This window comes from Falco biarmicus, chromosome 1 (genome assembly GCF_023638135.1).
Source record: "Falco biarmicus isolate bFalBia1 chromosome 1, bFalBia1.pri, whole genome shotgun sequence".
Lineage (NCBI taxonomy): Eukaryota > Metazoa > Chordata > Aves > Falconiformes > Falconidae > Falco > Falco biarmicus.
The window spans coordinates 112,002,727-112,016,614 of NC_079288.1; the positions used below are offsets into that span (position 1 = coordinate 112,002,727).

The following is a 13,888-nucleotide window of genomic DNA, read 5'->3' on the forward strand; positions in this document are numbered from 1 at the left end:
TCAGTATCTAAAATAGAGAGTGCTTGGGGTTTGTATATAAAGTGAAGGGGCAATATTCATATCTAAGTTCTGTACCTTGTCTGTGGCATTTATAAGCTTATTCTGCATTACATATAAATCTCAGTGTGAGGAACCAGGTTTACCATAGTCAGACTGGACTGGTTTAAACAGAGCTGAGGAAGTTAATTATCACATGTCTCGGGTCTAGCAATAAGTAACTAGTTGGGGAGAGCGGGACTTGCTGTGGCTGCAGCCCTGGGAGCTGCAGCAGGGGGAACGGGTCCTGCGGTCGCATGCGGATGGCCGGCTGGGAGGGACTGCCCTAATCTGTTTCCCAGGTTGTTCGAATCAGTTCAAGAGCAGTAAAACAAGGTTATGTAATTGACATGTGACGTAGCCTAAAATAGTGACTGCAAACATAGGCTGCTGTTGCTGGGCAGTTGTCAACTGCTACCAAAAAAAAAAAAAGCGCCCTCAACTGTGTAGCAAATGGACCTTTTAAATGAAAATGCTGTTCTGATTTCCATTAAATAGCAGGCATTTTCCTTTTTTTTTTTAACTGAAAGAAATAGAGGCTTTGTGAAAACTGAAATTTGGAAAGAGATTCATCGTTGTACTTACCGTGCTGATTTATTTGAGAGTACCTATCAGCTGCAGATGATGAAATAAAAGCCTCGGGTATATGCTGTTTGTTTCTTGATAGTATGATACAGCTCGTGTCAAACAGAAATCCTTTTCTGTATGTGGAAAATCATTGTGACAAGTCTTAGCAGTAATTTTATTTATACACTGGCCATTAAAAGGAGTATTTTTATTATTATTATTATTTTTATCAATTAAAAGAGCTTATGTGGATTACAGAGATAACAATGTAGATTACAGAGATAACATCAATTTCACAAAACCTGTGAAGGTTTTGGTGCTGGATGAAAGGAACATACCACATAGCTCAGTGAGCACAAATGAGAGGTTAGGATGGGCAGATGATGTGATTTCTTGCTGTAGGACGCAAAGCCCTTCATTAGGGCTATACCAGAAAGCAGAAAAAACGAGGTTCTGTTTGCTGACCAGATAATCTTGAGGTAAGAGGCTTCCCTTAGAAAATCGTGATGATATTCTGCAGCATGTTTTCTTTCTCTTTCCTACAGCAGGGAAGGTCTGTAGCCCAGGTCAGAGGAGTTGCAGGGGCTGGCTTTTGTGCAGTCTGACAGGCTGGTGGGTAAAGGAAAAGGACAGAGTTGAGCAGTAAATAACATTTCTGAAATTGAGGGAAACTTAATGTAGAATTACAGCCATTCAACCCAGATGTTTGGTTTTTTTTCTCCCCCTCGTTCACTACTGTTATCTGGATTAACTTCAGTAAAATGGATGGTTATGCTGATAAATGCTGATAGGAGCAGCAAGAGGAACTTTAGTGGAGTCCCCTGCATTAAGGATGCCCAGGTCATAGTGTTTAACACTTACACATGCTTGCTCAAGCAGGTGCCAAGCTGTAAGGCTTTTTTACATGTATCATTGTCATCATGGAGGTAATCTTCGTGCTTGGGAAATATGGAGAAATCTAAGCCCTTAGTCCAGCCCAGAAAGCTGCAAAAGGGATCCTGGTTTCAACGTACAGACCTGCAAGGCAGAGCTCCTTTCAAACCCTGGAAGAAGGCTTGGCTGTTCTGGCAGCCTGCAGGGAGAAGACAACTTTGCCTGCGATTTTGTGAGTCAAAGTATTAATTCTCATTATGGAGGAAGAAGGAAATTTTGAGCATTTTACATGTGTTTTGATGTGCTTCAGTGAGAGGCTATTTTAAAAGTTGAGGTTTTTTCAAACTTCTGCTTTGTTGGGTCTTTACCTGCCACTCCTGTTTTCTCACTTTCCTGTCCTTTTGCTAGGCTTCCTCAATCATGTCTTTGTCTTGGGACCTAAAGCACACTCCAGTTTCAGACACTGTACCCAGAATGGCTTTTAGACTTTTCCCTTACCTTTCCCAGGGTATGTAGCAGTGGGCGTAGAGCTCTAGCAGAGGGAAAAAAGAGAGTTGACTGCCCAGGTAAAAGCAGAAAAGAATATGTGGAAAGCAACAGTGCCACAGGAGAGGAGCTGGGCATTAGTGGCATGCAAGCGAGCGTGAATCAACAACCTAATGCCATTGCCAAAAGCCAGATCTGGTGCAGCATTGCATTAGCAGAGCTGTTGTGTGCAAGATGTGGGAAGTAACCATTTTAGTGGCCTTAGTGATGGTGAAACTCAGCAAGAAAAATGCACCTGTTTTCAGGCACTCTGTTTTTATGAAAGAAGCTGGAAAGAGAGTAAGAGGAATGACAACAGATTTAGAAAACATGACCTATGAGGAAAGATTGAGAGCACTGGATTTGTTTAGTCTAGCAGAGATGGCAAACAAAGATCTTTCGATAGCCATGAGATTGCTGTAAGAAGGTGGTGATCTATTGCTCTGTATGTCTTAGGGGGAGTGCTAACATCTCATCTCAGTTGCAAAATACTCCTGTTTGGATTAAATGCAAAGGGAAAACCACAGCTTCAAGGCTGGCTAATCACTAGCCTAATCACGTGGCTTATAGGGAAGTGGCAGAATACCTTTCCTCAGAAGGTTTTAAGACAAATTTAGAGAAAGAAAAAATAATATACAACCTCCCTGAACTGTTAAGCTAGTCTTGTCATGCTTCCATGAGTGGGCTTGAATTAAACAGTCTTTGGATCCTCTTCCAGCATTATGCTGCTTTTTTTTTTTTTTCTTACAAAATTTAACATTTGATCATAGTAGTTGCTATTTTAACAAGACAGCAGAAATGTAGAAGGCTCATTAATGATTTGCAGTTCCTGACTTAGACTTCAAAAACTGGGGAGAAAAAATAATTTTTAGAAGGAAGATAAAACGTGGAATATCTCACAAATTTCTGTAATCTTCTAATTTTGCCTTAGACAGTAACAGAAATATTACTGACAAGAAATATCTATACCCCATTCCTATTGCAGCCTTACATGTCTGGAAGTGTCATGGCCCCTTGAAGAGTGTAGCAGTGCTCTGCACATGAGCTCATCTTAGCGAGGCAGTTTTTGGGACCCGTGGCTCAATCATTGTGCTGGAGTTCTAAAATGGGGAAAGGCACAACTGCTGCTACAGCCTCATTTTGGCAGTAAATCATAGGCCAAATAAGAACAGCTTGTTTTCTCCCCTCCTTTACTCCTGAATTTGGCTTGTTCAAGAAAATGTCGAAAGAGGGAAGATTGAATTTCATTAATACTTTGGGTTTATTTTCTTTTGTAAGCCTATAAAAGCAGAGAATTAAAGAATTTTTGCAGGTGAGAGAGTTGGAAATATTGATGTATTTTTGTGCGTACATTTGGATGTGTCACTCTGTGGTAAGTAGCGACAATTGTGTCGCTGGAAAAGTGCACCTGGAAAGTGCAAACTCAAATATTCCTCTGGCTCTGCTGTGAATAGGACAGATCTCTGTTTCTTAGTGTGTAACTGTGTAGTACCTATTAACTATTTATTTTGATCAGGAAGTTTTCCTGGCATCTTTTGTAACTCTGTATTTTAGATGGAGCAGAAATTAGCTCGTATAAGTGAACTTAATGGTGGCATATGTAAAAATTACTTTCATCTTAACGCATTTAGCACATGGGGGATGAGAATTCAATATCTACTCTGTTGCTTTCCAGCCCACTTGTGGGTGATTAAACCGGATAAAAGGAACAGCTGGATTAAGCTAAACACAAACTACGCAAGCAGATCAATAGGGGTCTTGAAGGAGTTGGAGAGCTAGCACCACAAAAACATCAGCCTCTTTGCAGGACTGTCTCCCTCACCTTGTTGAGATCCTGAAGAGCCCTGGAGGTCTTGAAAGCTGCAACAATTTCAGATGTGTAGATTTTTGTTTTGATTCTGAAGTTGAGGGGCATGAACAAGGCTCATGCTACACAAATGGAACATACTGATTCATTATGAGTGTCTTTGCTTTACTAACTTATTTGACAAAATTGCTTTTATTTGAAAGGTACCATATTTGATTGCATGGAACTCTGAAGGCATTTCTTTTACCATAGATGATAAACTTTAAACTGAAACCCTGTTTGTTATTATTTCATAGCTGCACTCTACATAGAGGCTTTGCCTGAATGCTGATCCAGTCTGTGTTTTAATGGTTTTCAAGTTGCTTCCATTAATGTAAGCTTTAAGATAACTGTCATTATTTTATTTTTTTTAGAAAATAAAAAAAAAAAATACAAGACATTTGCTTTTTGGAAGGACTTTTGCCTTGCTTACTCGAAAAACTGCTTACAGATTTTGTACCATACATTAGTATTCAGAGATGCATGATTCAAAAATTGATGAATATTCGCTGTTATGTTTTCTGAAATTATATGGTCTAGAGTAGGTAGTTCAGAAAGTAATAATTGCAGGCTATCTAAACCATCTGAAGGGTGACTTGCGGAAGTCTTCTGCTGTTGTGGGAATATTTCTTAGGAAGTCACAGTGTGATAGTGATTGAATCAAATAAACATTTCCACAATATTTAAGAATGTGACCCAAGTAATTATCCTGGAATACATAAACGTTAACCTCTTTCTAGTAAACCCATTAGCTTTTGAAAGCAGTAGTGAAAAATGTTAACTTAACAGGTGTAAAATTTCGTAGAACAAACCGCCTTTAGGGTAGTTCTGCAGCGGGGTTCATTTTGCAGCGTTAGAGCTGACTTGTCATATTAATAGCCTGCACCCGCCTGTGGAAGCCTAAAAATGGTATTGCAGTACTCTGTGATGTACAAAGGACGTTGTGTGAGCACTGAGCAATCATACTTGCATTCCTAGCAGAAAATAACCATTTTTCCCCTTGCCCCACAAAAAGATAGTATACCAGTATTTGTAAGGGCATATAAACCATCTTTATATCATTATTTTAAACACTTTTGTTTTCTACTTTAATTTTATTTTCATGCTATCTGCATGATATTTCTTTAGGAGATGTGCTCAAGTCAGTACAGAGGAAAAATGTAAATGGGGATTAAATTGATATTTCTCATGTGTATCTGGTTTATATATATATGACATAAAATAAACATTGTGTGATAAGCAGGTTTTCATTTTGTGATTAGCTGAGAATTTTATCTTTTTGTTGTTTAGCAGGCCTACTTAAAGACCAGCTGATAGATACTAGTGCTGTCACTATGTCATACAACTTGATTTTATGCCTGATGTAACTTCATGAGCTCATATTCATGAATTATTTTGCCTGAGTTTTACTATTTTTCATCTGTGTCGCAGTGCTAGGTAAGGTCCCTTAATAAAAACCCTTGTTTGCCCATCTGCTTGTTGTTTAAACATCTAAAGCATTATCTATATGATGATACCTTTGTGGTATTACAGTACCTTACTTAAATGAGAGTGATATTAGAGTAACACTGCTTACTCAAAGAAGATGGGTTTTCTTTGTGTGAGATGTTCGGTGAAGAGATACAGGAAACAGCCCAAATTTCAGTTCAGTCTGAACGTTGGTTAAGGGTGAAGGGATTTCAGATGCAGAGATAGAAAATGGCTTACCTGAAGTTCTAAGGCAAATTCCTGACAGAGAACAAACCAGAAGCCAGGTCTCCAGTGTCCTGTGAATATTCTGTTTGTCTTTCCCTTAGGAAGCATGTGTTTATTGTGGAAAATATCTTGGCAAACGTATTTTATACCTCTTGTCCTACAGCAGCTCTGTCCCCTTATCAAGCCTGCATCTTTGCTCCCACTCCCTGCACACGTCAACCTCCTGCGCATTTCAGTGCAGCCCTACTTCTGAGCCCTGCCCAGGCTTCCTCTCCCCACCCGTGGCTGGTGCCTGCTTCAGTCATTGGCGTCAGTGTTATTTGTACAACTCTTGGGTTTCTGCACATCTCGCCTGCTTCGTTCGTTATGTGTTTAGGAGTCTCTCTGCTTAGTTGCTGGTTTGTGGTACTGCGTTTGCAATCTGAATTTTTACCCCTCTACCTTGCATTTCAGACATCTTGGTTAGGAACTAGGAGTTACGAGTTTCTTACCTTATGTCCAAAATGCCTGTCCCTGAGGCTCAGTAGTTCTTACAGCATCCACTACGTAAGCCTACAGCACGCTGCTGTGTTTTACACAAGACTGTTTTCTTGTGCGTGCTCGCAAATCCTGCAGCTTGCCTTACAGTCTGTTGTACTGTGTGCTTTGTCCTCTCCTTTCTTCCTTCCTCTGGAAACCCTCTGCATTGCTTTTTGTCACGTCTGCTGTAAACCATTTGTTCTGCTCATCCCAGATGTCCATGTGCCACCTCTGGATCAAGGCAGCTAAAATAATCTTCTGTCATGCTGCACCACCCCCCTCGTGGCTTCCTTTATTTTTCTACATCAGATTCAAGTACCTTGCTTTGAAAAGTCCACGTGATAGTGCCCTTGTCTGATACACTGTGTGTGTTTGCTCAACCTATGTTCTTCCCACAAAGCAAAATGCCTTTTGAGTCTCCAAGTTGTTAAATGCCAGCCTATTTCCCTGGTTGCCATGTATTTCCTTTCTGCTGAATGTTGTGTGTTAAATACCTGCTGTCTCCTCGGGAGTGCTTCTGTGGGGCTTTATAGAACTGAAATAATACAGTTGTGATTCAAGCCTGTGTTGGTAAACCCTTCAGAAACCTTCTGCTATATAGAAGGTAACTGAGTAAATCGGAAATCGAGCACTCTGAACTGGTCGCAGAGGGTGGGGTATATTGAGAAAGTTAACCTGTACTTTGTTTTTCTGCTTTAGGTTGTGAACTTCTTTAGCATGAGAGTGGCCCTCTGTTTCTTACCAAAACTAAGACTTGTCAGGCTGCTCTGTGATGAGGCATGTATAAGTAGATTTGAAAAAGCTCAAACCAATCGTTTGTTTGTCGCAAAAAGAAAAATTCCAATCCTGCTTAAAAAGAAGTAATGAGCTCTCTCTCTTGGGTGATGCACCGAAACTCTTTCTCAAATTAAACAGAAGAGATGCTCATAGTACAAGATTATTGGAAAGGCTAGAGAATGAGATTGGGAATGTCTGCATTAATAAGAAGCTCAAAACGACTTCAAAACGACAGAGAAGAGCAAATTGGAATTATGTAAATACATCCTCTAATAATGCATTTTGGTTTTGGTTCATTCAGGACAGCACAATTACCTGTGTGCGGGAAGGAATGACTGCATAATTGATAAGATTCGGAGGAAGAACTGCCCAGCCTGTCGATTACAGAAATGTCTGCAAGCTGGAATGAATTTAGGAGGTAAGCAGAATATTAATAGTTTGGTCTCTTAATTTGATTAGGCAAAAACATTGGAAATGTGCACCCTTTTTATAGTTCTGGCAGCTGCATAATCTCAAAAGTTTAAGGTGGAATTATACTGAGTAAGTGCTTAATAGCTAATAAACTCTATTGTCATTCTAAATCAGGTTTTAGAGATATGTATTTTATGGCTCAAAAAACGAAAAGTGGGTGTTTTATGATGACAGTAATTTTAGTGGAATTTCATACAGCTGAAAGTGTTAGGGTTTCAAGTATTGCATGCTTTTTTTTTGGTGATGAGCATTCTCTTAAATAGCAAAAAACGTTTTACACCATCATGAAAGCAAATTCACACATAGTGAGACCTCTCAACTCTTTGGTTGCTTATTCTACGTTTATATTGATTTATTTCTGCAACTGGTTGGATATGCAGTAATTTTGATGTTGTTCCTCCATTGTTCATGTACCAATCACAAAAAGACAAAACCTTTCCTTAATAATTATCAAAGTTACTTTGAAAACAGTATGACAGAAAAACATATAATAGTTTTTTCATTGTTTTAATTCTTCCATTGCAATGTCTACACAATTCTGGCTGTGCCTTGGTTGGGCATCTTGTTTCAAGTCATCACCTGAGCAAATTGTATTACAAACCACTTTTTCTCACCACTCTTAGGTTTATTTTGTTGTTTGTGAACGAGGGTGTGGATACTGCTGCAGGTCCTTCCCTTCGATGCAGAGTGACCCTTCCCAAGGAGTGTTTCCACAGTTCCAGAAAACTTGACACAGTCACATGAATTCCTTCAAATTGTGTCCTATCTTACAATTTGCTTTTTATCCTCCTGGACCTGTTCTCCTAGTAGCTTAGTTTAGTTCTACAGACAGATTTAGCTGCTTGTCTTTCATAGGTTGTATGCAAAATCCTGGGTTCTGCCTGCTGCCTAGTACCTTTTTCTACCTCCCAGACTCTCTTTTTCTGGCTTGTCCCCTGGCAGAAACACTCAAGCAAGCCATTCCTTACTTTTTTTTTGATGACTAGCCCTGTTAAGCCTCTTTCAACCCCTTTCCTAATTTTGAGGTGCTGCGTTGCCCCCTGGGACCGTTGTTTCTGCTTCCCAAAGGAAAAAGGGGCCAGATTGTGGCATGCTATGGGCTGATGGCTTTCCCTTGATTTTGACCTGCACTGTTGAATCTACCAAGGAAAGCAGAAAAGCACCTTTGTTTGATGAAACAAGAGCTCCATGGTAGTAGCTCCTTCTTCCCAAAAAATGATGCTGAAAACGTATGTGGAGCAGGAAGCCCATCTCTGTGGAGTGCTGTAAATTTTGCTGCAGCCTGCTAGCAGCCAGTGCAGGGCATCCTCTGTTGCCATGCCCTGTGTGGTACCAGCAGAGCTCCTGCAAGCCTGCCTTCCTGGGCAGGCGCGGGTGCTTAGCGCTCTAACAAAATACAGGGCTGCCATCCGACTTGATAACCTTTTGAATCAGCAACACATGACACTTTGTCTGCAGTGTCATGAGTTCATCACTGTGATTTCCTGGTGTGTTTCAAAGGACGTGTTCACACAGTGTCCTCTGCAAAAAGCAAGGGAGGGGGTAGGCTTTGCTTGAGGGTGTTGCTTGCTTTTTTTTTTTTTTTTTTTTTTTTTTTTTACTAGCTGGAACACTGTAAATGAGGAATGCATTGAAAAATCTTCCCTTGTGCTGGAGCTTGGTATTCTGCTGGAAATTATAATTAGTGATCTGCATTTAATGACCTGGAAGGCCAAGTCTGCCTGTGCAGTGTACAGCTGGCGTGCGGTTGAGCTTTGCTGTTTAACTGTTTTGGTGATTTTCTTCATGTAGAGAAACTAAGGTGAAATTCTCATTCCTGATTTGATCCCTTTATGCCACATAAAGGAGCTAAATTAGCACAATCAGGTCCTTCATCACTGCCATGAATGAGGTATAGTAGGGGCACGGCTCTGGATGTCAGTGCGATGCGGTGCCCTCTGCATGGTCCTGGAGAGAAGGGCCGGGTTGGAGGCAGAGGGGATGACTGCCAGAGAGATGTAAAGTGCCTGCAGCCCAGAGACAGTGTTACTGTTTCAAGGGCCCCAAGGGCTGCCACCTTATGCCGATGGACCTTTCAGCCTTTGAGCGAGCCCCTGTCTGGCAGGAAATACTGGTAGCTTATGGCCTTCTGTTCCTTAGGTCACTTTCTTCCCCAGTGGAGAGCTTTCCATTGGGCGTCTACAGTGGAGCAGCACAGCATCTCAGACTTAATTTTGGGAGCTTCCGTGTGCTGTTGCAGGGGGTTTCTGATACAGTGAAGATCATCACAAAGAGGGAGGTGGAAATGGAAAGAAGAGGTCTTAATGCGTATTTGAAACCAGTAATTTTCTCTTCATTTAAATTTCCAAGGTTTGTTATTAAATAACATTTTTTCATAATTAGCTTGAACACGCTTGAGTATGTTCATATTATGAAGATACATCACAGCTTACAGTTTCATGTGGTGAGCCTAGTTTTGCCAAGAATATACATTACTCTGATAAAAATGGACTCTTACCTGTTTCTAATTTGGACTTAGAGGCAAAATGTGCAAGTATTTTCTTAGGCAGTGTGATCAGTAAAGAGCTGGAGGAAAATGGATTTATAAATGCAATTAAGTCCTGTTTGCAGCATAGTACTGTCTATAGCTGAGTCACACTGCACAGTGCTGTGCTCTTTGTGCAGTAGATCTAATCTAAACTCTTGCCCTCCAAATGGAAGTAAAGGTAAACACAAAAACCAAACTGTGTCAGAGATGCCTATGTGTTTGGTTCATGAGAAATAGAGTAAGATGATAGGCAAAAGGGTCATAAGCATAGCTCAAGGTCTGAAATGTGTGCAAGTTGCTGAAGTCATTGGACATTTCTTTCCACTTGTACATAATTATGTTTTATCTTTTAATTAAAAATAAGAATTTTAAAAAAACCCCTCCAGTTGATCTAGAAGAAGTATTGCTTTAGGGAACAAGGTCCTGTCTCCATGGGTTGGAAAAGAACTTGACTCTCCTTTGCAGCTTTCCTTGTCTGTAGATGAGAATGAAAGGTCCCAAGCTGCCACCCAGCTCTTCCCAGTTACTGCAGTAGGTGGTTTATAAAGCAAATTTTGTAATTTGAAAGTTTGTGATTCCCTTCCTACTGTTACTGAAGATACTAATCTCTGTAGTGGAAAACTGGAAATCAGAAAGAGAGCTTCCATGTTTCCTGCAGCACATTTTTGAACAATCTCTAATTATTCTACTGATCTTTTTTCTTTGGTGTTGGTTTTTGTTGGGTTTTTTACTTTTGATTATATTCTTTCTCAGTAATTTTAAAATGTTCTCTCTTTTGTTTATTGTGTCAGAGTTTTACAGGTTTGTTTTGATGGCATAGTTTCTACTTCTCGGTATGCTAACATGTTTTTTCAAAAAAAATATTTTGATGTATGGCAGCATGCCATGCTTTAAGAACCTTAAGCGCTTTTTGTGTAATATGTATAATTCAGTGATACAAAATACACCTTTTCATGAATGCTCAACCAAATTAATTTGGCAGTTTTATTGTTTATCTTCTCCTTTTGTTTGTTGAAAAATTGAAGCCTTTTCCAAGCTCCTCTAATAATCTTTAGAAAATTATTCATCAAGTCAGCAAATAATTTACCTAATTATGTTCTTGTCTCAGTTTTTGTTTTGATTTTATAAAAAGCACCTGCAACCTGTAATTTCTGCAAAGCTGAAGTTGCCAAACGCCATGTTAATTGATCTTCCTCATTTCTAGAGAGTATGTGTGTACACTGCAGACAGACATATCCCTTCGACAAGTAGGACTCCCCAAACATTTTTGGGAATCATTGTTTGTTTGTTGTTTTGTTGGGTTTTTTTAAACTCCAGTGACATATGTGAGACTTAATTATTGGAAGAGATTCAGAGTGAGCAACTGCACTATGAAGGTATGCTGGCCCATTTTTAGTTTATGCTCTTTTTGAGATTCTGTAATTAATTTTCAGTTAATTATGGACGAGAATGACTCCATGAATTGTGAAGTTTCTTCCAGCATACGCTGTGATCAGATTTGTTGAGTCTCTCACTTCTGCAGAAGACATTTTCATTTGACTCCCACCTCATGCTGCTGTTTCTTAATCATGTCTGTCCCCATGGCAGCACCTGGCGGGGGGGGTGTGGGTGTGTGGTGAGAGCCCCCAGTCCCACACTGGTGCTCAGCATGGTTTCTTATGCCACCACCAGCTGAATGAGCAAGGCAGCAGCATCCAGTGGCTCGCACAGCAGCGCCTGGGATGCTGTGTTGCAACCAGGGGAGCACAGAGCCCCCTGTTTTCACTCCTGCTGTTTGCCATGCTCTGCGCTGAAGCCTGGAGAAGCGAAATGTTTTATATGATGTGACTTGAGGGGACCTACACCCCCCCTTTCATTGGCAGGTGAGTCCTTGCCACTCTGATGTGGCCTAGTGACCAGGCATCCCTCCCTCTTCTGCTGCATGATCGAAGAAGATCCCTCTTCTGCCATGTGATGTGCCCTACATGCTTAGGGGACAAAAAAGTGTTGAGGGGTCTGTACCATGTAGGACTGCAGCCCTTTCCTGCGTCTCCTCCCGTGTAAAATACTGACAAGACTTACCAGTACTGGTCTCCCACAATAGTGAGAAACAGCTCGCTGAAGGTACCCTTTAGGTGTCAAAGGGAAATAAAATAGATTTCACCTTGCAAATTGCATAGTTCGTCACTCTGTCTGCAGAAACTGCCTGTGAAATGCGACTCTTGGGTTTGCATACATTTACATATGTAAGGCACTTCATGCACAAGACGCTGTGTGTAATTTGTAGTCTTCACTTGCAGATATCCTTATTTTTTATACATCAAAATATTTCAATAATCTGAAAAATAGATTAAATGAGAGAATCGGTAATAAGATACAGTACTTCACCTTTTTGCCCAGCTTTCCATTTTCTGTTTAATAACTCATACTACTAGGGATTTAAAAATGTGGTATTATTTTCAGTTACTGAAGCTTATGTGGTTTATATCGTTATTGTTCCTATCTTTTTAAGAAAAAGCAGTGAGGAGAAAAGGAAGAGGAAAAAACCCACGAGTATTAGAAAACTGAAAACAAAGAAAAACTTATATACAGCAAAAATTTTCCTCTTTATTTTCTTCAAAAAATTCTACCAACTTTCTAACTAACCAAGGTTTCATAAATTTGAAAGGAAAAAAAACAACCCTAAGTGTAACAAATTGAAGCAATTTTAAGTACATATATGGTTAACTTTTATTTTTCATTTAAACTTTAACTGCAAAGTATTTTGAAATGCCCATTAACTTTAATTGCATTTTTATTTGCGTTTATTATGTAGCATTTTCTTCTGAGGGAATGTGGTCATTTTTTTTTTTTAACTTGAACATTCAGCTAGGTTTGTGTCAGCTCTTCCAAGAGACTTTTACCATTATACAGCAGTATATTAAAATTGATTGTGGGTTTTGTGAAGCAAAACCTCATATTGTCAATTTTTCTCACATTTTAGCTGGACAGCTTAGTTATGGTACCTGCCAGTGTCTAGGTTATCATTAGTATTGTTTCAAAGAACATTTGTATTTTTCTAGGTGTGATGATTTGAGATAACATTTGTGTTAGGTAGAAATCCATCAAGTTAAGAGATTATGTTAAAATCCATGCTTTCTCTTAGCAGTGAAGCACTGATTTTCCTACTTTCATTTGCACGTACAGTGTATTGAGCCCAAATGAGTAATGTAACCTTAAGAGGTAGCCTGCAACCATGCTACCTTATGCTGTGATTTTGTTAGGTCTTGTGGGTGTACTTCTAAGAGAGATCAGCAGGGAAATTCCTGTTGCTGCATGGAGTCCGTGTGAGTGACTCTTCAGAAGAGGACATCCTTCTGCCTGTGTAAGGGTCAGTTTTTCTTAAGGCGCTGCTGTTGCTGCACCACTACGCCATGCCTTGTGAATATATATATTAAAAAAAAATAAAAATCAGTCCTGCTGTTTTGGATCTTGTAGGAGCCAGTTAATCGAGCAATGAACTTTTCCTACTTTTGCGCCTTCCTTCCTCCATGCTACGAGATACTGCTCTTGCCCTGCTCTCGATGTGTCCCTCTAACCTTTCAGCGTGGACCATCGTCAAGAATATTGTAGATAATTACCAGAACAGTCACTTGCCACAACTATTCAGAAACTATTTGGGAATGATGATTAAAAATGCAGAATTTTGAAGAAGGCTGGTAATGTCAGTGTAATCTCTCGGACATCAATTAAAAAGCAGTATTGAAAGTGTGTCCTTGTAATTTGCATTTTGCTGATGATTTTATTTCATATGTGAAGGCAGATCAAGAAGACACTGCAGTAGTCCAAAAGCACACAGCTCGCATCCAGCAATCCTTGATCAAACTCCTAATCAGGTTCATGTTCTCAGTCCTCTGTTTTTTCAAGTTTTGCTGGTTTCAGCTCTGCCTTCTGATGAGCACCCAGCTGCCAGCAACGTTTGTCTTTCCTCCAGGAGCAGCCTTTCAGGCTTTTGGCACGGGTCTGCTGAACTACAGACTTCCCTGTGTTATCTACTGGACTCTCCATCATACCATTCACAGCATAAAACCTTG

The 13,888-nt window shown here is 40.0% G+C and overlaps 1 protein-coding gene across 5 annotated transcripts in view; it reads left to right on the plus strand.

The window, feature by feature from the left end:
* NR3C2 (nuclear receptor subfamily 3 group C member 2) overlaps positions 1-13,888 on the plus strand; it is a 214,325-nt gene that overhangs the window by 147,499 nt on the left and 52,938 nt on the right. For all 5 annotated transcript variants that reach the window (XM_056361265.1, XM_056361273.1, XM_056361266.1 and 2 more), the window contains one exon: positions 7,140-7,256. In XM_056361265.1, coding sequence (XP_056217240.1) covers positions 7,140-7,256 — 117 coding nt within the window. The remainder of the gene's footprint in view (positions 1-7,139; positions 7,257-13,888) is intronic.